At 32.2% G+C, this 27244-nt stretch overlaps 2 protein-coding genes across 9 annotated transcripts in view; both read left to right on the top strand.

Annotated features, from left to right (window-relative positions):
• LOC105221033 (transcription factor GAGA) overlaps positions 1-12092 on the top strand; it is a 49289-nt gene extending 37197 nt beyond the window's left edge. For 5 of the 8 annotated variants that reach the window (XM_011197703.3, XM_011197678.3, XM_011197695.3 and 2 more), the window contains exons 3-8: positions 3705-3941; positions 4031-4253; positions 4340-4675; positions 5444-5581; positions 7294-7790; positions 11866-12072. In XM_011197703.3, coding sequence (XP_011196005.1) covers positions 3705-3941; positions 4031-4253; positions 4340-4675; positions 5444-5581; positions 7294-7790; positions 11866-11928 — 1494 coding nt within the window. In that variant the 3' untranslated portion in view covers positions 11929-12072. Of the gene's footprint in view, positions 1-3351; positions 3503-3704; positions 3942-4030; positions 4254-4339; positions 4676-5443; positions 5684-7293; positions 7791-11865 lie in introns of those variants that run through there. The other 3 variants (XM_054229680.1, XM_054229679.1, XM_054229681.1) reach the window with 3 other exon arrangements.
• Positions 12093-12253: 161 nt separating this feature from the next.
• Positions 12254-13041, top strand: LOC105210645 (G-box-binding factor). Its single transcript, XM_054229036.1, has 3 exons — positions 12254-12312; positions 12387-12537; positions 12697-13041. Exons 1-3 carry the CDS (start codon positions 12254-12256, stop codon positions 13039-13041), a joined length of 555 nt encoding a protein of 184 aa, XP_054085011.1.
• Positions 13042-27244: the final 14203 nt, after the last annotated feature.

The raw sequence follows: 27244 nt of genomic DNA, 5'->3' as shown, positions 1-27244 counted from the left end.
GTTGTGCTGCGGAGGAGTTTGTCAGTCAATGCTTTACTGGAAGTGGTTAATATAACCGACACTGAGCATACCTATATCGGTACAAATGCAAGTCTGATATAAAACATTCGCCCACTTAACTGTTTATAATTGTGTACAAAAACGCTTTGAAGAGTGCGAGTGAGTTGTATGTAGGCGGTAGCGGCAGGCAGCGTAGAGCGTGTCAACAGCGACTACGGTGTTGGAGATGAGTAGCAGAGCACCACTTTTCTTCTACCACGCAGATTTTTAGAGATTTCCTTTAAAGATTTCTACTAGTAATTGAGGCGAGTGAGGTAATATCTCCCTCTAAAAGTGTCGCGTGCAGTGTGACATATGAATATTACACCATTTATTGTTGGCTGTTGGCTCTTGAACAAGTTCAACGAGATTCACATTTTATATTCTCGCTTACAATTAATTTGATTGTCTCGAATTTCGGCTCAGAGCGGCAAACATACGACGAACTATGCCGGCTATGGTGAAGCGCGCCCACACAGTAGACAGTGATAAATAAAAATTAAATTATATATTTCTAATAAATTTCATCAAAAAATGTTAATTATATGCTACATACATACATATATTTTTTAATTTCTAAATTTAAAAACGTATCTGTGTATATACCTACATTTGTATGCGAGTATCTCAACGTTGTTGTTATTTTATGTTCAAAGTCATAAAAGTCACGCAATCGAAATGGTCACCGACACTCTGCTGCTCCTCTTTCGCTACCTGCATATTTATGAAGTATCGAGTCGATTTGTGAGTGAGTGAGAGCGGTGAGCGACCGCAATTTTCACTGCACTGAAATCAAAGCGTCAGAGTGAGAGCACGCAAGAGTACAGCACACATACACAAGAGCACAAAAAGTGTTCACACGAGTAGCTCTTGTATTGCTTGGCTCCGGAAGAGCGGTGTGCTGTCAGGGGGTAGCGTTGCTCTGCACTGCGCATGCTTCGTTTATCGTGCTGTTGCGTTGGCTTCGGCTTTGTGCGCTGCGCCGCGTCGCGTCATGTCATTGTGCTACGTTTCGCTCGGTTGAATCGTTAAATTTCCATTGCAAAAGCATTTCGAATATATTCGGTATTACATATGGTCCAAATGCTTGGGTTTGGGGTGATTTCCCCCTAACTACGTACATATCGCCTCATATCTAAGTAGCTACAATGCGCATAAGCGGATATTTAGATATATACAGCTCTTTGTAATTTCGTAGGAATATCTTGAAATAAGCGGTTTTACTTTTAAAAATCATTATTTATTTAAATCCACATAATGCTCACGTGGTCTAGTTCAAATTTTTGTAACTAAAAATCCCAAACTCGAAAAAGTCATTAAAAATACCGTTAATCGAATTAATCTTCAAAATTGTTTTTGGATCAATATTATGATCATTAGTTCAATGACTGTTTTATTCTTACTCTCCTATTTTATTTATTTTAAAATTTTCTCATTTTATAAAATTTTAAACACTGTATTTAATGTATTGTCTTTTAAACGATCAGCTGTTTGCTGTTAAAAATAGCGGAAATCTCTATAAATAGCATTTTCAAATCACGAGCATCCACTTGAATGAATAGGTCAGAACACTATGCTTGATAACAAATGCAGTCAATTCCAACTCTCACTCGAGGCAAATTCTCCGCGTCATCTCTATGTACTTTGCAGTAGAGCATAAAAATGTCGAAAGAGTTCCTAGCGACAGACAGGTGTAAAATATAGAGACCGGCAAATTGGTATGCCACTTGTCGAAACAAAACACATTCAATAAGAACACGCCGTGATATCGGATAAAAACAAGTGACTTCCTGAGTGCAGTGGCTTCGCCAGAGCGCTGTCACTGTTTAGTTAATTTGTGCTCACACAGTAGTGCTGAGTATTAAAATATGCTCGCAATTTGACAATAAAGGTGTTCATAGGGTGAGCGTTAAACAGCATCAAAGCATTATATAGTATATCTGTATGTGAGACTTGCAACCCTCAACACAAAAGTCGTCCTCCCATGCTAAGTGCGCTCAGAGCATAATCAGAAAAAAAATGCTATTAGCGTTACGAGCGCCACAAACAATGCGCTCGACTTTCTCCACGAGACGCGTGTCTATAATTATTTAACGGGTCAGGTCGTTATAAATATTGACCAAATAACTCAAAACTATTCGCCTTTGAATTGTGTGAGTTTTTAAAATAGAGCGTGGTACTATTACGCTCAGAGATCAGCGGCAGAGCTGAAGATACTGTATTTGTTTAAAAAGCTAAATATCATAAATTTCATAAACAGAACAGCGCTGAGCGACATTTATCATTTCAAAACAGTTTAGTTTAGTGGTGAAAAAAAGCAAGAAAAGTGAGCAAAAATGTCAACAAACCATTTGTTATAGAGGTTAAATTATAAAAATTAATTAAATTTCAAAATTTGAAAAAAAAAAAATGTTTGTCTTATTAAATATAATGCAATATGTTTAAAATATTGTCCAAAAATATCAAATCAATCCAAGTAATATGCTAAGAGATATGCCCTTTGGCAGTCCCGCCCAGCAGCGCACGTCAGTATGAATGTAAAACTTTAAACCTGTTTTTATCAAATCACAATTTTTCAAGTCGGCTTGTTGTGTTTAAGTGAAATATAGGATTGTACAGCCTCTGAAATCCACCGAACCCCTTAAGGTTGGAACCTAACTGAGTATTGAATAAGAAAATCTTCAAACTAAAGCGTTTGTACTCGCTCAAGTTCTTATAACCTAAAAATGCTTTTAATTTTTTCTAGAGATTTCCTCTTGCTTTCGCTCGCAAGAAAAACAAATAAAATATTTATATTGACTTACATATTTGTTTATAATAATAAAAAAACAAGTCTTCATAAACACTTTGTTGCTTTAACAAGACTTTCCAAACAAACAATTTCATTTTTGACGTGCCTCCGAGTCTCGTCTCTATTTGGACTCAACATGTGAAAGTCGCCACCATCCATGGAGCACTAGTTGACAATACAAAAGTTAACTAACCAATTGACGAGCAAATAAACTCGTTGATTTCACCGGCTATTCAAACATTGCAATGAGTAACGCAATCGCTAATTCGTTGAATTTCTCCCCAAAATGACATGACTGACTTTACGCTCTGCGTTCCACTGAAGCAATTCAAACGCGTTTGTTGAGCGTTGACATGATGACAGTTACTGTGGTGGTCGCACTTCTGAGTGTACGCGAGTAGCGCAGGAGCTGCAAAAAATCGCAGCAGACACGTTTTTGAAGCGTCGGTGAGAAAAGGTATCATGCTGTGGAATCATCTACAAAGATACTTTTGAGTAAATAAAGATTATAAATGGGAAAGTCTTTGGTGGGTACATAAACGAGTTTTTTCTTGTGCCCATGTGTGTCGGCGTGCGCGCATTTGTAAGCGCGTGAAAGAGCATAAAGAGCATGAGTAATCAAAAGCAGGGAGCGCGGGCGGTAGTGTAGATATGAGACATTGCAGCAGACGGGTGAGCTAAACTAGACAAGCCGCAGAGATGGTGCCGCGTTGTGCCGGTCATTTAGCCAATATGCATTGCAATTTCTCTGTTTACGTTTTTATGTAAATTAACTCAGCTGTGTCTGAATGTCAGCACACAACTCCCCTCATCTACTTTTATCAACACTTTGAAATACTATTTAACTTTTCTTCTCTCTTTTTTTCTGTTTTAGAATACGCCATGCAAGCATCCGGTAGTGATGTTGGCTGGCGTCAATGCCAACGACCTGGAAGCGTTGTTGGAGTTTGTTTATCGCGGCGAAGTGAGCGTCGATCACGCACAACTGCCGTCGCTGCTACAGGCTGCACAGTGTCTGAATATACAGGGACTGGCACCGCAAACCGTTACGAAAGACGACTACACTACGCATTCAATACAACTACAGCATATGATACCACAACAACACCATGTAAGTTGTTGCGGCTTTTATGAAAACCTTTTTTGTTTTTGTGTCTAAATGTATATTGATGTTTGTTGTTTTTTTTGTTTGCTTTTCAGGACCAAGACCCACTGATTGCCACCATTGCTACCGCACCACAACAAACCGTACATGCACATGTCGTCGATGATATCCATCAAGCTGGCCAGATTTTGCAAACGACTACACACACCAATGCCGCCGGACAACAACAGACCATTGTGACCGCTGAATCGCCCAAGGATGTTATACAACAATTTTTGCCCGCACGCAAACGCAAGCCACGTGTCAAGAAGATGTCACGTAAGTCGCTTACTGCATTACTATACTTTCAGAAATATAAATTTATTTCATTTTCAAAATTTCCAAAATTGTATTTGTTTCTACAGCTTCTGCTCCGAAAGTTGCTAAGGTTGAGGGAATGGAAACGATTATCACTGCACCGACCACTACTACCGTTGTACATCAAGCTACACAACAGCAACAACAGCAGCAGCAACAACAACAGCAACAAATACAGGTACAACAACAAACTATTGAAAATGGCAACGAATCACAGATAATAACGTCGACGCCGCACATTAAGAGTGAAGTGAGCAAGGTAGAGACAATTGTGACCATGGACCCGAATGTAACACCGATATCAACCGTAAATACAAGCGATGTCAGCACCGGCGGTACGACACCAGCAAGTAGCACGAAAACAGTTAAACGCACCAAGAGTGGTGAGTAAATCGAATTTCAACACACAATAAAGAAACGTTTTTACCGTTAAAAAAATTTATATATTTTTAAAATTTTTAAATAAAAAAAAAATATATTAAAAAAAAAAATTAATTAAAAAAATATTTTTAAAATAAATAAAAATTTAATGAAAAAAAATATTTTTAAAAAATAAAAATTAAAATAAAAAAAAAAATATTTTTAAAAAATAAAAATTAAAATAAAAAAAATATATTTAAAATAAAAAAAATATTTTTAAAATAAATAAAAATTAAAATAAAAAAAAAATTAAAATAAAAAAAAATTAAAATAAAAAAAATTAAATTAAAAAATATAAATTTAAAATTTTTTTTTATATCTTAAAACAATACAAATATTTTAAAAATAAAAAAAAAATTAACAAGAAATTTAAAAATAAAAAAATACATATCAAAAAAATCTATTTTAAAATAAAAAAAATATTTTTAAAATAAAAAAAAATATTTTTAAATTAAAAAAATATTTTTATTTTAATAATTTTTATTTTTAATAATATTTTTAGAATAATTTTAAAATAAAAAAAAAATATTTTTAGAATAATTTTAAAATAAAAAAAAATATTTTTAAAATAAAAAAAAAAATATTTTTAAATTAAAAAAATATTTAAAATATTTTTAAGATAAAATATTTTTTTATTTACACAAATTTATTTAAAAAAAATCAAAAATTTATTCATTAAAATTATTTTTAAATTTAACATTATTCTAATTTTCCCTTACCCCCCTTTACAGAATCCCGTTCACGCTCACAATCGGAACAACCGGCAACCTGTCCCATCTGTTATGCAGTCATACGGCAATCACGTAACTTGCGGCGTCACTTGGAATTACGGCATTTCGCTAAACCCGGCGTTAAGAAGGAAAAGAAAAGTAAGTCTGGTGGTAATGACACGACGGATTTGAATGCGACGGCAGAGACAGACAGCGTTATAGCGTCCAATGTGAGTGACATAACAGCGACGGCAAGCGATAGTTATCAAACTGTTGCTGGCAATGTCAATGCCGTTTCAACGCCGAATGCACCCATAATTGTGACGCATGCCAATAGTGCGGGCGGTGCGACTGTCACGCACATGGCGACGCTAAAGCAGGAACAACCGAACAATGCCGCTGCGAGCAGCAGTGGTTCGTCCTTACAAAATGTCATACATTTTGTCAGCGAAGAGGTGTTTGGCTCGTAAAACACACACACACACACAGGCGCACAAATTGATAAATACTTAGCCGTAAATAGCATTAAGCTGTTTAAATTTTTATTTTATTATTTTTTTTTAATATTGTAGGTCGTTTCGAAAGTACGTAAGATTTGTAAAGCACAAAAACAAAAACAAAAATAATAGTGTTCTTTTAATTATGCATTCCCCACGCTTTTCATTAGTGCTAGCTACATTGTACAAATGTATACTTAAATCATTGAAGTGTTTGACGACGTGCAGACGACGTTTAAACAAGAAATAGCGATTACTCAGTACTCAGTTAAAAAACTATATCGAATGGTTCAGTCATAAAGCGGCAGTATCATTAAGCATAAACGCTTTGCTCAAATACAATTTTGTTTCAAATATAAAAAATATATACATATACATACTCTACGTTAATATGCAGTATTTTCTAACAAGAAACAAAAATTAAGAAAAAAAAAACAAAAACAAAAAAATAGCAGCAATAAAAAGTTCAATCTAACGCTCTGTTTCCTTAACAATTATAATTTTTTTTCTTTTGTTGTTGTATAAACACAAACTAAAATTTAATTTAAACGACAATATATTATTTGATGTTAATTTTATATATATAGATATGTAACTAAGGATTTGCTTTATATTTTTAAAAATATTAATTACAAAAAGAAGGCGATTTTTCCAAAATACTATATACATACATATACATATAGCGAGTTATGAGTTGAATAAAGTGGAAATAATTGTTAACAAAAAAAAAAATCTACCACACGCCTTGAGTTTATTTTCTATTATTCATTTAATTTTCATTTTAATTTAATTCTGTAGTTAGATTTTTTCAGTTGAAACACAACGTTGCGCGTTGCTCTCAAGGAAATGTGCGTTATGGACTTTTTATTGTTTGACACAGAGAAAATACTTGTATTTGAGAAAGATTTATAGAAATATTGTACTTGTTAGAGTTCTTAAGCGAAGCTTTTGAGATTACTGCTGTATATATTGTAAATAAAATACTTTTGTGTTTAAAGTTTAACGGTATAATTAGTGGTTTGTTGCTAAATCGACACTAAAAGTGCTAATTTTAGCTGCAAATTGAAGACTTCCGACACTATGACAGGCTAAATTATATAAATTTTTGCGCAGAGCAAATAAATATTTATAATGTTTTCTTATAGAAAAAAGAGAAACTTTAAATTTTAAATATTTCATTAAATTACCACAAATTTCTGAGAGTCTTTTTTGACTTTTTCAACCAATTTTTTTTAATTTATTTTTTACGTTCCTCAACGTTGTCTATCTCTGTCGCCACGCGCCCAGTAAAACGCCGATTTCAATTTCTTCACTTTTTTTTGTACAATTTCCTTGAGAGCAACTAATTCATAAAATTATTTCACCCATCTGCAGCAACGTCAGGCAAAAAAGTCATAACCACAAGCACCGGCGCTGGCACCAGCAATGCAGCTGGCACATCAACGATCACGACAGCAGTTAGCACCATACCACAGGTGCAATCGGTACAATCGCTACACACCTTGCACACCGTGCAAGTCAAGAAAGATCCGGATGCGCAAAATCAAGGACAACAAACAATGACAGTGACCACGACGGCTGGCGGTGGTGGTCAGCAACAGCAGCAGCAGCAGCAACAGCAAGTGCAACAAGTACAGGTGCAACAGGCAACAACACAACAGGCACAACAACAACAAATACAACATCATCAAATAATCGATCAATCGGGTAACATAACCACAGCCACCACAACGGGTGGTGGACAACAGCAGCAACAACAAACTGGTGGACAAATTGTCACACAAACGGAAAATACAGACGGCACCACATCGTTGTCCATAGCGCAGGTGCAAACGTTGCAAGGCCATCAAATACTGGGCAATATCAATCAGGTGAATATGAATGAATTTCAAGCTCATTCACAGTTGTAAGTTGGATGGATGAGGAAGATGATGAGGAAAATGATGAAGTTGAAGAATGATGATGTTGAGGGAGACGTAGAAGCATGCTGAAGTTGATATGTTGAAGAAGTGTTATTTCTAGCGGGGCTTTTACAAATAAATGGAACATATTTTATACAGCAGAACCACAAATCCAGTGTTAAATAGCTGACTACGTTGAGGCATTTGAATATATTACTTACTAATTAGCTCAACGCTACAGCGTGACAGAAAGAGTACTACTACTACAGAAAATATACACACAAACCAAACAAGCAACTCCCACCCAAAGCCAAAAACACTTGTTGAATTATGTACATTGAATACTAGCAAATTAACTAGAAAAACTTGAAATATTATAAACAACTAATACATCTATTCAGTAATAACTGCAAATACAATTAGTACACGCGTGTGCTTCCCCAAGCTGTTGCAACTACCGCATATATACAATATTTATCGTAAAAAAAATCAGCAATTTTTTTGCTTTAAAAAAATACTTAAAAAGTAGAAAAAGATTTTTTTTTTGGAAAATTTTCAAATTTATTGCACTATACTAAATTAAATTTTTGCTGCCTTATGCTCCTGTGCTACTACATATATTATTGCGTGCATTCAATAACTTTCTGAAGTAATTTTATGCTTTAAATAAAAATATATATATATATATATATATATATTATAATAATGGAAGAACTTAGCTTTGACATTTGAAAATTCGTTTGCCTTAACATTTATATTTAAACATATTATATACAACATATATATATATATATTTGGTATTTGTAATTTAGAAAATCTTACAAAATGAAATGGTTGTAAGTAGTCTTAAGTTGGTACTAGGTACTCAAAACCTTCTACTTAGTAAACAAAAAAAAAACTATAACTTTAAATTCTTTTTTTTATTTCTAAACAAAGTAGCGCATAAATTTAAATAGAAAGCGTATTTACGTTTTTGTTTTCTTTAAATTTCCGCTTATTACCTACCACATATTTAAATTTAAAATTTTAGTTTTTACTTTTATTTATTGCAACCATATAACGGTTGTTTACTTAAATACTACTTATCATTATTGTATTGATTATGGTTATATAAAACAATGGTTTAGTACACAAAAGCACTGTTAGAATTTTGAAACAACAAAAACAAAAAAAAATATTATACATTTATATATTATTTTGTTAAAATTTAGTACATACAAGAAAATATGACATAGAAATTTATAATTTACATTAATAGCTGTACAATGTTTATGGTTGCCAATGGTTCGTTTTTTAAAGGCTTTTGGGTTAAATTGTTTATAAAACAAATAAGTTGATCAGTAAAATGTAGCAAAAATATATTTTTTGGTTTAAAATTATAAAAAAATTGTAAAAATATTTTTATAAAATTTTGATTTTTTTTATAAGTAAAAAAATATTTTTTTTATATAAAATTTTTTTTTTTAATTTGTTATTTAATTAAAAGATTTTTTTAATTTGAATATTTATATTGTGTTTTTTTATTTTTTTTAATTTGAATATTTATATTGTGTTTTTTTATTTTTTTTTTTTTATTTTTTTATATTTTTTTTATATTTTTTTATATTTTTTTAAATTATTTTTTATACTTTTTTTAATGATTTTTTTTTTAATTTTTTGTAAATATTATTTTTTTGTTTATTTATTTTAAATTTTTTTTTTACATTAATTTTATTATTATTATTTTTTCTCTAATTTTTTTTTATTTTTTGTAATTTCAAAACCATTACCCCAAACAGTTAAAACAACTCTTACATCGCATAAACGTTGTACAGCATTAAGAAGAAAAAAAAAAAACAAAAAACCTATAGTTACTATCTACACTTATTTTTCTTACTTATCCATATAATTTCTTTTAGTCATTAGCTTGTAATTATTAATTTGATTTATTTGTTTGGTTAGCGAATTATGAATTGAAAATAATAATAATAAAAAAAAAAAACAATTTTGAAAGCCAACAAAAAATACTAATTTTTGGATTTAATTTTTTTTCACAATGAGCCCTGCCAAATCCCGCTACGTACGTTTTACTTAATTGATTTTCCTACTTTTTTGTATATTTGGGTTTATTTTTATACTTTTTATACGCATATTGGATTTGTATTTGTATGTATGTATGTAATTTTGTGTTGCTTTGTTACTTGTACTTTCCTTTATTTTTGGTACGCAATATACTTTTTGGCGGCATTGGTTTTCATTAATATAGTTTTCTTACTATAAGTATGCTAAAATGTGTGTGTTTGTAACAGTTGTAGTTGCTTGAACTCTATGTATAACTAATATTGCATGCTAATATTTTTGTGTACTTAAATATTGGTATACTTAACTCTAATACATACATATGTTTGTTTTTGTACTTTTTTGTAATTTGTATTATCCTACATGTGTATTTGTATATGTATACGGTTGTGCAGTGTAAGGGGGCTGACACCAAACAATATTTAAATAAGCTCAGAGCAATTATCTTATCAAACTCTTCGTGGTTCAAGGGTCCTCGAGGAGATAAATTCTAGAGAGAATATTCGATTGATAATACTATACATTGTACATTGATTACAACAAATTATTGCATCTAAACACCTCATTCATTCAGAAATATTCAAACTCTTTGAAGAAATCTAAATTTTTGACCACATCGAGTATAATTTATTGACCAATATATCGATAAAGATGCTATCGATAATTGTGAGTAAAAAAATTCTTAAATTTGGTAAAAACATTTCTTAAATTTTCTTTAAAATAACATTCAATTATGTATTTATTTAAAAATATATTTTAGAGTCCCGTCCATTAATCGGCATCGGCCAGTATCGGCCAAAAAATTTAGTACCAGCATCGTCCATATTTACTGTCGTCGGTCATATTTTACTGTCGTCTGTGTATGACCGCAAAGTTCAATTCGCACATGTGACTATAACCTTCAAATTGTTTTTGATTTTGCGAAAAAAATATCCTTTATTTATGAAATGTTGCTATAGAGCTAAATCATCTGATCTAAATCAGCATCACCTACTGATGTTGTTATGACAGAAAATATTTCCCAATTGTTTGTGGAATGCTGGCGAGTTCATAATCCTTAGTCGGATAAAAATCTGTGTCCATTCTGGTTTCACAGACTCGACTGCCATGGGAACAGACCAACCACTGATTAATGCCCCAAATAATTTTCGTCAAATCTGATGTGTTGATATACCTTTTAGGGTCCAGTTTTGCATACAAGACTGTCTTGAGTTCAGACCAAATACTGATCACCGGCCATACTATCAACGATTGTTTCCTATTATTTACTTTTCGGAAGTATTTGTATTCATATCCCCCTGCATATGAAAACCCTCGGGTTTGATTTTTAGGACCACAATTGCTATTATCATAAAATGTCAAACAGATAACCTCAAAAGTTTAGTTTACTGAGTTTTACTTTCTTTTCGAAGTATTACAGGTCAATCCCATAACTCTCCATCGAACTTGTAATTAATCTACTGAAAACCACAGTTGAACTTTCCTAACTCGTTTCACCATAATGCACAAAAAAAAAAATTGGAGTTAGAGAGACTTCCGAGTTACGGAAGGTAATTTGTATGTAATTTGACTCTATTGTCAATTCAAGAGTTCGAGTTATGGAGAAGTTCGATTTCCAGAAGTTCGGGTTATGGAAGTTCAACTATATATTGAACAGCATACGGCAAAAATTATTATATCACGCCATATATATGAAGAGGTTATATATTGAAAAATTATTCAAAAATCATGTGACTAATTATTGCATATGTATTTCTCATGCGAATATAACATTAATCTCATTAACTTTGCATTTTATTCTTATCTTCTCTTTCTTTTATTACTGTGGCTGCCTCGTATCTCACCAAATTTAACACCAAAACAAAAACAAAAATAAAAATGAATAAATTACATGTTTGCATACTCAACCACATCTAACAAATGAACTACCAAACAAAAACCAAACATCAATAATAATAATGAAAATCAAATAAATAACAAACTCTAGGGTAACAATAAGAACATTTTGGTAAAGAAAGTTTTCATTTTGAAAGGCGGTAATAATACGTAATGATGAGCCAACGATATGATCAGCGGTAGTGGAGGAGGCGGGATAGGCGTGATAGGCGGGAGCAGTGGTGGCGCCAATAGCACCGGCAACAGCAGCAGCAACAACATCAGCGGCAGTGTGGTGAGCAGCACACGCCTCAGCCGTGCCCAGCAGCAGCAGCACCATCAACAGCAGCAAAGCAGCGGTTCAAGCGGCCTGGCCGCCATAGCCGCAGCTGCCACTGGCGCCCAACCGATCGCATCCGGCAGCGGCACACATCGTACGCGCATATTGCGCGGTCATGCAGCACAAACAACCACCGGTGAACGTGTGCTGCTCATCAACTATGTGTCGCCCAGTGCATCGGCCGCGACATCGCCCAACACGCAAACCCAAGCGCACACGGTCAGCACCGCCACCGCGAATAGTAGCGGTGGTGTGGCCACCACGACAACCACGCGCAAAATCCTCCATGCCAGAGCGGCGGCAGCGACGCATGCAAATGTTAGCACCGCCACACCCGTGTCATTTGCCGGCCTCGGCTCCGAGGTGACGGTTACACTGACGCGTTCTGGTAAAACGACCGCCGGTCATATTGTACGGAATCATAGTATTGCCACTGAAACGGTGGTAGAACATCATCAACAACAACAACAGCAACATCAACACCAACAACAACAGCAACAACATCATCATCATGTGACTAGTAGTTCACCGCCACCGTTGGTCTTCACGACAACGGCGCACAGCGAACTGCATCATCATCAGCAACAACACCAACAACACCAGCAGCAACACCAACAACACGAACTAATTGAACATCAGCAACAACATCATCAGTTGATTACACATCGCCAATTGCAACAACACCAGCAGCAACAACAACAACAAACAACGGTGCTAGATCCCTTGGACTTGCAAGATCAAGATGAATACCAACAGCAACAACACCAGCAAATAGTCATCGAGCATCACAGCGGCAATGGTCATTCGCAACAGCAGACGCACGAAGAAGAGTTGCTCGAGTATGACGACGAAGAGGAAGTCGAGGAGCATCACTTGCAGCAGCTGCAGGAGGTGCAGGACCAACAGGAATGCGATGGCGAGCAAGTGGAGGAGGTTTATCTGAACTGAAAGTGTCGTCGTTGGCAATTGAGCGAATGCGGCGGCTTTCGCGTACTGCAGTGATGATCAGTTTAATTGCCAGCTGAAAGAAAATAAATCATCCAAAATGTGTATAATGACAGTAATTCAGTAGTTTTGAATAGTTTTTGTAAATAGTAAATGAAGGTCAGTTTTCAAGTTGCAAATATTTTATTTCACAATCGTTAGAGTAATAAATCATATACTTACATATGTAAATATACGCATAGGTGGTGGAGTATCACCTTATTTTGTACAAAAAGAATTCAGAATTATTTAGTTTTATAGTAAAAAAATCAGAGTTATTAATATTTAGTAATCTAGAGTTGAGATTTTGATCTTTTTGAATATAAAATTTACAACAAAAATATTTATTAAATGTAAATCGCAGATTCAGAATTTTTTTTATGGATAAGAAACTTTTATTGTCTAAAAATTGTAAATATTATGCTGTAACTAAAATATATATATAGTCCCAATTTTACGCATTAAATAGTAAATAAGTAAGGTAGTTATAAGTTATTGTAGAAAATTTTCATACTTCAAAGAAAAGAAAAATAAATAAAATATAAATAAAACAAGTAAATAAAATAGTAATAGAAAAATATAAATAAAATAATAAACAAATAGTAATAAATGGGAAACACAATTAAAATAAGGTGCTACATCCTTATTAATTCATTGCATTCTACGAAAAAAATTGTATAAAGTTATCTGCTACAATTTTCAATTTTTCAATAATACGCAATATTGTTTTTTTTGTAATTTTAAATTTTGAAAATTTATAATTCTAATATTTTTAAACAATTTGTAGCGTATTTAAGAAATAGTTATAAATATATATTATAAATAAATATATCTAAGGTCATTTAATTGCCAGTGAGTTGTGCGATTTTTAATCCAGAATAGTGCATACTTAGAAATAAATATATTATAAATATGAGCTAAATTAAAAAATAAATAAATAAATTATATTAAGAGCAAGTAAAATAAACAGAATTTATTTATATATTTTTTAATAGTGTAAGTAATATAATAAATAAAAAAAAAATTAAAATGAACAAAAAAAATTAAAATAAAAAAAATAAAACAAACAAAAAGTAACATAAAATAATAATAATATAAAATAAAATAAATCAAAATAAAATAAAATAAAATTAAAGTAAAATAAAATAAAATTAAATAAAATAAAATAAATTAAATTAAAATAAAATAAAATAAAATAAAATAAATTAAATTAAATTAAATTACATTAAATTAAATTAAATTAAATTAAATTAAATTAAATTAAATTAAATTAAAATAAAATAAAATAAAATAAAATAAAATAAATTAAATTAAATTAAATTAAATTAAATTAAAATAAAATAAAATAAAATAAAATAAAATAAAATAAAATAAAGTAAAATAAAATAAAATAAAATAAAATAAAATAAAATAAATAAAAATAAAATAAAATAATATAAAATAAAACAAAAAATAAAATAGAATAAAAAATAAAATAAAATAATATAAAATAAAACAAAAAATAAAATAAAAGGAATAAATGAATATGTATCTTAAAAATAATATTAAAGAAGGAAAAATAAGATAAAATAAAATAAAAATAAAACAAAATAAAATAAAATAAAATAAAATAAAATAAAATAAAATAAAATAAAATAAAATAAAATAAAATAAAATAAAATAAAATAAAATAAAATAAAATAAAATAAAATAAAATAAAATAAAATAAAATAAAATAAAATAAAATAAAATAAAATAAAATAAAATAAAATGAAATGAAATGAAATGAAAGTAAAATAAAATAAAATTAAAGCAATAAAATTAAAATAAAATAAATAAATAAAATAAAATAAAATAAAACAATAATAAAATAAAATAAAATAAAATAAAATAAAATAAAATAAAATAAAATAAAATAAAATAAAATAAAATAAAATAAAATAAAGTAAAATAAAATAAAAATATGTATATAAGCTAAAAAAAGAATAAATGAATATGTATTTTAAAAATAATGTTAAAGAAAAATTTTATACTAAAATTATGAAACAAAAAATTGCTAGAAATAAGAAAGAAGCCAAAAGAGTTAAAAAATAAATCAAAATATTAAAAAACTAAATTAAATTAAAGCACAAAATGCTTGGAAAATACAGTTGAACTTCCCTAATAGTAAACATACTATATAACATTTACGAGTTTAACTCGTTAATCTGTAATTAATAAACGATATTTAACATACAAAATGCTTCTCTTGTAAATCCGAGATTAAAAATTGTTCGAGCTTAGAATGAGTTTATTTTTATATGTAAACGTACTTTACCTCGGAATCACTGTAATCTACAAAAAACTACGATTTAGAGGGAGTTCGAGTTATGGGTGGTAATTTGTATGAAATGTCACTTATATTGCCAATTCAAGCATACGATTTACGGAGAACTTCAAGTTATGGCAGTTCAACTGTATATAATATGAGTGTGATATTATAAAAATGATTTACTAAAGAAATAATGAAAATATAAAGTAAAAAAAAATATTTTAAAAAATTTTTATTATATAATTAAATGATAAACAGGTCTGCTCTGGTAAACAAGCGACTATTTTCTATAAAATAAAAACAAAATATTTATTTATTTTTTCAATTAAAAATAACAAAATATATAAGTAATAGTTGAAATAGATTCAGTTAATTTAAATTTTATTCATAAATATTTTTTTTTATTAAATAAGCATTTGATATAATATTAATAATGTAGTTTCACATGTTACCAGAGTATAGCTGATAATTTTATTTAAAATAATAATAAAAAAATAATAATTTTAATGATAAAGTTGCAATAATTGATATAATAATAAAACAAAATAATTTTAATTATAAAAATGCAATAATTGAAATAATAATAAAACAAAATTTTAATTGAAAAACAATAAAAAAAAAATTTATTTATTTTCGATTCAATCTTATACAACCTTGTGTTTAATAAAAAGTGTTTCCAGTGTATTATTTTCGTGTAATTATCGTGTGTGAAATTGTATTATTTGAAAAAAAAAAGTTTAAATATATTTATTCAGTTAAAAAATTAATTAAAAGCTAGTTTAAAGTCAAAAACTTATTATTATGCAAATAAATTAAAAAAAATAAAAATTGTATTTGTATCAGAGATAAAGAAATTTTAAATAAAGCTCAATAAAAATTATATTTTTTGTATTTGTCAAACAAAAACACCAAAATATTTGTTATAAGTTAATAAGAAATTCAATATATTAGTTTTAAACGGGGTTTTCCACATTTTCCAAATTCCAAAAAAAAAATTAAAAAAAAAAAATCTGTACAATTACATTTTGAGTTTAACTTGATTTCAAATCTTTATTTAGTTACTTTTAACAATGATTTATGGCTTTACCTTCAAAACAAAAAAAAAAGATTTTAAACAATTTTAAACTAAATTTCATAAAATAATTCAACCAAAAAAATATAACTAGAATCTCGTATTTATATTTGCTCATAGGGCACATAAATAGTTATACAGACTGTAAATAAATTAGTGACTAAATCTATATAGAATTGTATTCTTAAAATATGTGATCTTGCGCAATCTTTGTAATAAACGCAAGACCACACGGTCAGTTGTAGTGTTTCATTGAACTCATTGAAAATGATTTATCATCAATATATATGTTTATATAACTGTATAGGTCTACATATATTTGTACATGTATATGTGTATGGAAAACTCATATTTATATAAGATATCTATATATGTATGTAGTGCATACTACAATTATTTATGTTAAATTTTAAACAACAACAACATTTATAGTGCGTATTTAATATATTTAACAATTTAATTATTGTCTTACACTCTCTTGTGTATGTGAGAATTTATTATACAGTGCAAATGCTATTTCAAGTCTGTACGTTTTAACTGATAAATTTCAATTAAAAGTGAGAGAAAAAAAAACAGTTTCATTTACAAAAAAAAAAAAATTATTGTAAGTTTAGTATTTATTAAGTAAAATGAGTATAAATAAAAAGTAAATATATATTGAAACATTAAAAGTATAGTGTAAAGTATTTTTTGTTTTTGGATTTTAAATATGTAGTGGAGGTTTGAGAAAGCTGAAGAGAAATACAGAGGAACTTCCATAACTTGAACTTCTATAACTCGAAGATCTTCATAACTCGAACTTTTGGACTGCTAATAGCGTTTAGAAGTCAAATTTCATACACATTTTCTTCCATAAATCGAACTTTTCGACCAGGACATAATACAAAATTTATAATTTGAAAGTTTCTATAAGTCGAAGTCTCTCTAACTCGTAGTTTTTTTGTGGATTATGGTAATTCGAGTTAGAGAAGTTCCACTGTGTATGGAACCTGAAGGTTTGAAATTACAGATTTTAGGGCTCAAAATTAATCTTGCGCTTATAAAGAGGACTGAGTGTGTTCAAAATTTTGCTTACGAACACTAAAATTGGACTTGGAAACCTTTTTCGAAAATAATTATGTCGCCCATCCATATCTGCTAGACCTCAATATTGGTAAAGCGCCGGAAAGTATGTTAAAAATCTTCGCAAAATATAGCAGTGAGTCTCCAAGGCTCTTTTGAATATCCAATACATTTCAATAGTTTTTATATACGAATTGGAGCTCTTGGTATTCGACTAATCGAGTAACCGAATTAACCGAATAGGGCATTATTCGAATAATACTATTCGGTTTGCACTATTCGGATAGTCTTCAGTCATCGACTATTCGATTAACCGTTCATTTTCGACTATTCGGTTAACCATTCGTTGTCGACTATTCGAATAGTGCAAGTTCATTAATTTTCTTATTTTTATTGAAAAAAGTGAAACATTAAAACTAACAAAAAACTCGCTTTAAAATACAAAAAATAAGAATGATTTCACGGGAACCATTAAGTAATGGCAAACTAGTTTTTAACTATTTCAACTGGGCGAATGTATTATATCACTATTTCTCATAAAACGTCTATTTTGATATAGGAATGTTAAAAGGTTAACATTTTTTGCTTGCAAGCACCTTCTACGTGGTGTCACAATGTTTCCAGCTATGGAGAACGTCCTCTCTGATTCTGATAAAGTGGCTGGAAGACGGAAAATCAAAGGCTTTTAGACTGCAAACAATTTTCATTTATTCGAATAGTGACAGTATAAATATTCGAATAACCGCAGTAGAACGACTATTTGAATAGTCGGAACATTGCGACTAACCGAATAGTACTAACCGGTTAATATTCATACGAACGGTTACAAACCGGATATTCGAATAATCGGTTTTCAGGTTAATCGAATAATTTTAAGAGCCCTAATACGAATCTCGTCATAAAAAATACACCTCATAAAAATCTAGTAAAAGTTACTCATACGCAATGTCTTTTTTTTTTTCGAAAAAAAAATTTTCATTAATATTCGTTTTATCACCAAAACGGCAGAATTGACCGCGCTTCTGGATGGATTCAGTAGATTTTAATAATCTATCGCAAAACAATCTCTTTTGTAAAAATGCAGAAAATGTTACTCATACGCCGTGTTGCACCCATATCAATTTTGGAGATTTCTTATCAAAATAAGCTTTTAAAGAGCAATCCCTACAGACTCTTCTGTTTATTATCAAATTTTATATTCATTTTTCGATTCAAAGCACTTTTGCTAAGTAAAGTGTTAAGGCAAACCCAAGCGTAGTGAAGCTCCTACCATAAACTACATAAATGCAGCTACTGTTTAAAAAATTTAATAAAAATAAATCAAGTAGCTAAAATCTGGCATAATGCATTCACCTACAACACACACACACACACACACATTTGCAGTTTTGCGTATTTTGTTGTCAAATAAAAACCACAAGCAGAAACAGAAAATAATAAAAACGAAAATTTGTATGTAAATTCGAGAGACCGGATCAGGGCTTATGGCACAACGAAAATTGAGTTGCCAACAAACACTCACAAACGATGGCAAGGAAATGGAATACACTCGAAATAAAAAATATATAAAAAATAAAATAAATAGCAAAAAGCAACAGTGGCGCTAACGCATTGTGGTGAGATTTCGCAAACGATATGTGTGGTGTTAGTGTCAAAGTGTAAATACTCAGACTCATATAAGCAGAAGACAATGTGAAGGTACACAGTTTCATTTTAAGTAAATACTCCGGCATACATATGTCTTTAAATTTATTTGCACACACAGATATGCAAACTTTAAAACTGCTTATCTACCGAGACTAAAAGAAATCACAAAAAATGTGAATGTAAAATGAAAGTAAGCCAAGAAGTACAACTAGGCAGAAACCGAGAAAGCGTACAAAAAATAAGAAATCTACAACAGGCGGGCCACAAACGTTAAATTTGTTTAAATATGGTCGACAGAAGTCGTTTGTTATCGGTTTTAAGTTGAGACAATAAAAGATCGGTACTCATTCGAAACTTGAAGCTTGATGGTTACTGGACTTTCGTTGTGAAAGGAAAGTGAAAAGAAAGAAGACCGCATAAACCACCAAGAGATGCAAAATTTATATTAATAGATCTTGGATTTTCTTCTTCTTTTTCTCACTATAACCGTGGGTCGAGAATAAAAACCTATATCATTTGCAAAGTCAGACAGGTCTCTATACACTTGGTTGCATGCGTGGTCGCCTTTGCTTCCATTTTCCACCCATGAGTTTCTAATCGAAGGAACTTTTCACTGAGGCATAGTCTTCCTTACATACTACATAGCCCAATCAAGGCGTTCAGTTGATTTTTATGCCTTTAACTACATATATCCATGTGGCCGTATAGCACATGCAGTTTATGGTTCCATCTTCTCCGATACTCTTTGCTTATGCGGTCGGCTCCAGAGATCTTGCGGAGAACTTCAGTTCTTTAGCTGCAAGTACCTTCTCAGCTCGGTTTGTGATCGTCCATGTTTCTGTGCCGTATAATAGAACGGGGTAATTTAGGTACGTCGGTTGCGGGATTCGGCTTCTCGATTGCCTACCGATCCCAAAGTATCATCTCTTGGCAAGAGGGGGTTATATACAGTTATAGAGAGGTCGAAAAAAGGCATTTTTCAAGAATTTTTTCTAAGCAATCTATTTGGTTTATTGATTTGAAACTTGACAGGTATATTATGACAACCTTAAACTATATTCACATATTTTTTATTGCCAAAAATAATTATCGGGAACGTTGATATTGCCAATTTTGCAGAGGTCCGCAAAAAAAGGCCTCTTGCGGTGGGCACGATATCTTTGGACTGGAACATCTAAAAGGCAAAAACCAAATAAATATCATTAATATAATAAATAATCTTGCGATTGATCGGAATTAGCAAACAAAAATTTTTTGACAAAATGGCGGCTACTCAAAGCAAAAGGTTCGATTTTTGACCAAAATTCGAGTCTTTAATTGTTTATAAATTTTCATCGGATGGGGAAATTCTTCGATTAAGTACTAAAAAATATAGTTAAGAAGCTTGTGTAAAAATTTAAGACCGATCGGTTCAGCCGTTTTTGAGAAATCTTGCTCACCCACTTTGAAAACACCGTTTCGAGAAAAACGAGTTTAAAGTTTTGAAAGCACTTTACATGTAGTCGGCGCGCTTTCACTAATGTGTCTATAACTTCGAAAATATTCGTCGGATCGACTTGAAATTTTGTGTGTTTATAGTCAGATATATATAGTATATATATTAAGAAAACGCAAAAAAAAAATCGATTTTTTGAAAATCCTAACTGTATATAACCCCTTAAACTACGCTTGATCTCCAGGAGCAGATTTATTTGTATGCTGATTACGAGATAGACGAAGCACTTCACTTTTTAAAATTTATAGTTGTCCACTGTAACGTATTTGTGTGTGTGGCCTTCAAGTACTTTGCCGTGCTCTCTTTTACCCCAAGACCAACCTCTTTCGCTTATTTTTTTTCGCCTTTTCTAGCTGGGGAACAAACTGTCCCATCCAACGAATGACATCTGTTTATCGCGGTTTAATTGTTTATTTTGAATAGATAGTGTCTCTGCGATTTAAGGGGTTAAATACAGTTAGACGGCCGAAAAAAAGTGAATTTTCCAGAATTTTTTCTGAGAAAACTTTTTAATTTATTGATCCAAAAATTTATACACATATTATGGTATCTTTTAACTGATTTTAAGACTTAGTACTGTAAAAATATTTATTTGAATATTTAAATATTAAATATTAAGAGCTACAGCTGATCTCCAGGAGCTCCTCTCAAAAAAGACGTTTTGCGGTGACCACTATATCTCGGAACTGGATCATCCGAAATGAAAAAACCAAACAGATTTCGTTAAAATAATGTTAAATCTGGTAATTAATCGAAGGAATAAGAAAAATAAAATTTTTTGACAAAATGGCGGTTTCTCAAAAAAACAAAAATCGATTTTTCACCGAAATTTCGGCCTTAAATTGTTTATAAAAAAAAAATATTTATCGGAGAGAAAAAATCTACGATTAATTACTAAAAAATATATTTAAGAAGGTCGTGTTAAAATTTGAGACTAATCAGTCTAGCCGTTTTCTAAATGTTGGTCACCGGCTTTGGAAACACCATTTTGAGAAAAACGCGTTTAAAGTTTGGACCTTGTACTTCCAAACACTCTGAAACGCCTTTTCAAATTTTTCATTTGCTTGTAACTTTGGAAATATTCACCGGAACGATATGAAATTTTCTGTGTGTATTCTTAAATATATGTACATTAAGAAAATGAAATAAAAAAAAATCGACTTTTGAAAATTCTAACTGTATATAACCCCAAAAATTAGCGGCACGTATTACTTTTACCAGAAATATATTGAAGAATACCCACTAGAGAGATTCTAAACTTGTCTGAAACCTCGTCTGTATTTAGCGACCCAGAGAGTTCCTTCCCGACTTTGACGGAGCTGTTTGTTGTGCTCAACGTCAGCCTAAGCATTTATTTTATATGTACATTGACCAGACTAAAGCTCATATAGTTTTACAAATATTAATTCGGACATAGCTACAAGTCTGCATATATTCCCATTCAACAAACTCTATTCACAGTGTTTGCTTATTTGATTTTCGTTGATAATATCTGTGTCACAAAATTGCATTTACACACGTATACGCAAATATGCATGAAAGAGGAGTGTTTGAGTTTCAATGTACAAACTCATATAAACAACATGGCTAAATAAGACCAAATCTGCTATAGCCACTGTATTAAGGCTATCAAGCTGTATGTATATACAAACATATTTACCTGTCAGCCGGCTAGCTTTACACTAAATAAAAACGTATACGAATTTTGTGTAAATAACAATGCCGGAAGTGTAATCCCATAACGGATGCCAACTCGTCATTCACGCCAAGCACCAACACCAGTGCAGCCCACAAGCAGACGCCCAGTCATCAAATCAGTACTTTGCTATGTTTGTTGTAGTGATTTTTTGTTGCATTACTCGTATATCAAGTGTACATGTGTACTATATTATGTGTATAGTTTTGTTGCTATGTATGTAAATGTATGAAAAGTTTATCAATCATTTTTGTTATTTAGTTAGCAATCAGTAGACGTCATAATAGTAAAAATTACACACAATATTTCTATTTTTGTGGCTTATTGCTTCATTTGCTTTGCACTCAAATTTATTCAGAAATATTTTAAATGCTAGAAAATAAATAATCGCATTGTAATCCTTTACATAAAAGACTTCTTAGCCACAGAATTTTATTTAAATGACAAAATAATTTACTTTACTGTGGATTTAATGAAAATGTTCATTCTATTTACTAAATTCATTTTTTTGACAATTTAGATTTTGTACACAATTTGTATATACATAACGATGTTCATAGTTCATTTGAATATATAGATGAGATAGACTCATTGAAGAATCCTGTTTTCTAAAAATAATATGTATATAAAGTATATCATCTCCAGTTCCAATTAAAACAAAAACTAAAATACTAAAAAGGTTATGTTGTATGTGATATGTGATCTCACTGTACTCTGCCCAATCCACAAAAAGGGAGACCCCACAATCTGCGCCAACTATCGTGGGATAAGCCTCCTTAACATCGCTTATAAGGTTCTATTGAGTGTACTGTGTGAAAGACTAAAGCCCACCGGTAACAAACTGATTGGACCTTATCAGTGTGGCTTTAGACCTGGAAAATCAACAACCGACCAGATATTCACCATGCCCCAAATTTTGGAGAAGACCCGCGAGAAGAGGATCGACACCCCATATATTTGCCGACTTTAAAGCTGCTTTCGACAGCACGAAAAGGAGCTGCCTTTATGCCGCGATATCTGAATTTGGTATTCCCGCAAAACTAATACGGCTGTGTAAGCTGACGTTGAGCAACACCAAAAGCTTCGTCAGGATCGGGAAGGACCTCTCCGAGACGTTCGATACCAAACGAGGTTTCAGACAAGGTGACTCGCTATCGTGTGACTTCTTTAACCTGATGCTGGAAAAAATAGTTCGAGCCGCAGAGCTAAACAGAGAAGGTACTATTTTTTATAAGAGTGTACAGCTATTGTCGTACGCCGATGATATCGATATCATTGGAAACAACACCCGCGCCGTTAGTTCGGCTTTTTCCCGCATGGATAAGGATGCGAAGCGTATGGGTCTGCTGGTGAGCGAGGACAAGACGAAATATCTCCTGTCATCAAACAAACAGTCAGCGCACTCGGGTCTTGGCTCCCACGTCACTGTTGACAGTCATAACTTTGAAGTTGTAGATAATTTCGTCTACTTGGGAACCAGCATCAATAACACCAACAGTGTCAGCCTCGAAATACAACGCAGAATCACTCTTTCCAACAGGTGCTACTTTGGACTGAGTAGATAATAGAAAAATAAAGTCTTCTCCGGACGTACCAAAATCGAACTCTACAAGTCTCTCATCATTCCCGTCCTGCTTTATGGTGCAGAAGCGTGGACGGTGTCAACATTCGATGAGACGGCACTAGGAGTTTTCGAGCGAAAGGTTTTGCGGAAGATTTATGGTCCCTTAAACATTGGCAACGGCGAATACCGCAGAAGATGGAATGATGAGCTGTATGTGTTGTTCGACGGCATAGACAAAGTCCAGCGAATAAAAAGACAGCGGCTACGCTGGCTGGGTCATGTTGTTCGAATGAACAAAAGTACCCCAGCTCTGAAAGTTTTCGATGCAGTACCCAAAAGGAGATGTGCGTGGCGCGCTGCTGTGGACTCGGCTATAACCGCGTAAGCGGTGTCTTAGCCAGTCAAGAAGAAGATGTGATCAACAGTGTGTTAAAAAAATAACGGGAATTTTTTGTTTTGAAAAAATATTTATTTTTCGTCTTCATTAATGTTGTAGCCTTTAAAATAGTCCCCATTCGATAAGAAGCACTTATGCCAGCGCTTCTTCCAATCGGCCAAACACTTCTCAAACTCGATTTGTGAGATAACTTTTACTTTCAGCGATTTCTCAAATGTGTTTGCTTGTCAAACGACGGTCCTTAAAAGGCCTGGCGAATATGGCGTAGGGGGAATCATTACAGTACGAGTATTATTTTTGGCCAAGAATTCATGAACAAGCAACGAAGCTTTTACAGACAAAGTAAGCAGTGAACACTGCTGAAAATTTTATCGAGCTTCAGGGACATGTCTATCAACATAATAAATAATAAAAAAATTGATAATTGAAAATTTGAAAATTCCCGTTATTTTTTGAACACTACTCGTATATCAAGCTTACTTGTACTATTGTAATTCCATAATATATTATTGCTAATAACACTCGCCAAGTCAATTTTAATGAAATTTCCTTCACAGTCAACGGTTCTCTGTTGACCCAACAGTTGCTTAGTGACTGCATTAGCTGCCCAAGCCGTCGAAATATTTCGAAATACTGCTACTCTGTCATTGTATGACATATTGAATTTGCGCTTAAACGCTTTAATGCGATCACAACAAATAAGCAAATACACTTCAGTGACCAAAAACAATAAAAAGCAAGTGAAACGTTTTTATGTTTCTCTTCTTTTTTTCGTATTTTTTTTTTGTAATTTTTATTTGTTTTTGTTTTTGTATTTTTTGTAATTTTGTTGTATTATTTCTGTATATTTTTTGTTTTATTTTTTTAGTTTTTTTCTCCTTCAGCCTTCAGCAATGGGCAGCTGGTGTTTCTTTTGATAGCTTTATGGTTCCTTTGTTTTACGTTCATTGTTTTATTTCCGGTTTGCTCTTGTATTTGCTTTGTCTTGCCTTGCCTTTGCTTTTATTGTTGACACTTCGTTGCGCACTTAAGTGTTTATATGTGCATATTAAGGGAGAAATGTGAGGACACTTGATTGTCTAGCAGCGCGCACACACTCATGCACCAGCCAGTGAAGTTAGTTACTCATACGCCCCCGTATGCATATTCGTATTTAATTAGCTGCTGGTGTTGGGGTTGTCTTGCTCACTGAAGTGGTTTGTTTTTGGGTTTTGGGTTGAAGATATGTGTATATTTGTTAAAGGGTATTGATGCTTTGTGTATTTATCGCTTACTCTGTGATTAAAAGGTAAGTGAATACACGGTTTTTTCGAAAACCTTTAAAAGAGTTGTATATAATTATAGTTAGATATACACTTATAGTACATATATAAGCTTATTTTGTCATTTTAGCTCAGTACCAAGTGGTTTCAAGTGCTTTTATAATTTTCTTTAACCTCTTTATTTGCTTGTCATTAGCGATTTTCTGTAATGGCGGCGTGAAAGCGTATGCGCTAACGATAATTAAGCGCTTTCACCTAAATATATACTTATAGAACTACATGGCAGGCACAGCACTGCCAACGCTGACGGACAGCAGGTATGTGATTAAGCGATTACATTCGCAAATAAGTTTTTTTCTACCTTCTTTGTGTGCTGCCAACAGACCGACTGCTGTCACACTGACCTGCTCTGAACAAGTTTACGATATACAAATATACAATTGTAGAACGAAGGTACCGCATTTCACCCAGCATATGACAGTGAATCAAGGTTGCCAACATTGTGTAATCAAATTGTAATTGCATAACGGTGCCTGAGTATGCATGTCTGTATGTATGTATATGTATGCCAAAGTAAGTGTGTCAAAGCCAGTGCGCGCTTGTTGAATTGCAGTTAAACAATAGCCGGTCCACTAGGTGAGATGCTGGAAAATATATAGAGGAGTAAGAGTGTAATTGAAAAAAAAATTAAAATTCTACAGTGTATATATAAGTACATATATACTTGCAAACGTAGATTTTTACTTGTTAACATTTGAAATTTGATTTGCTTGCTTGCTCGCTTTTTACCCATGTCTCTTGTACAATTAATTGTGGTCTAATGTGACATTTACTGCCAATTACTGTAATCCACCTTCGACCAGATTAAAACCACAGCAAATGAAATCGATTCAGTTTTATTCAGTTCACTAGCAACAGTTGAAGAGAAGATGCAAAGCGGTAGAGTCCACCCACTCGTTGCCAAGAAAAATATTTGAACGGCAAAATTTACTATTGACTAGTTGAAAATTGTTTGAGTAATTCAATGTGAGTGCTTTTTCCAAATGCTGCGGGTTACAGTTGTAGTCATGAACTAATGAAATAGTTTGTAACTACATATGAATACTCTGAGTTAGTGTTTGCAAATCAGCTGAAGGTTGTTGATATATGGATTTTGGTTTGAATACTTGCATGAAAATAAAATTCTTCTTCTTGAATGGCGTAGACACCGCTTACGCGGTTAAAGCCGAGTCCAGTTTGACCCCAATTGGTTATACCAAGCGAAGCCAGGTCCCTCTCCACCTGGTCCTTCCATCGGAGTGGAGGTTTCCCTCTTCCTCGGCTTCCACCAGCGGGTACTGCATCGAATACTTTCAGAGCTGGAGTACTTTCATCCATTCGAACAACATGACCTAGCCAGCATAGCCGCTGTCTTTTTATTCGCTGGACTAGGTCTATGTCGTCGAATAACACATACAGCTCATCGTTCCATCGTCTGCGGTATTCGCCGTTGCCAATGTTTAAGGGACCATAAATCTTCCGCAAAACCTTTCTCTCGAAAACTCCTAGTGCCGTCTCATCGGATGTTGACACCGTCCACGCTTCTGCACCATAAAGCAGGACGGGAATGATAAGCGACTTGTTGAGTTTGATTTTGGTTCGTCGAGAAAGGACTTTACTGTTCAATTGCCTACTCAGTCCAA

Source organism: Zeugodacus cucurbitae, chromosome 4, assembly GCF_028554725.1.
Source record: "Zeugodacus cucurbitae isolate PBARC_wt_2022May chromosome 4, idZeuCucr1.2, whole genome shotgun sequence".
Taxonomy (NCBI): Eukaryota; Metazoa; Arthropoda; class Insecta; order Diptera; family Tephritidae; genus Zeugodacus; species Zeugodacus cucurbitae.
This window is presented reverse-complemented; position numbering and strand designations above follow the sequence as displayed.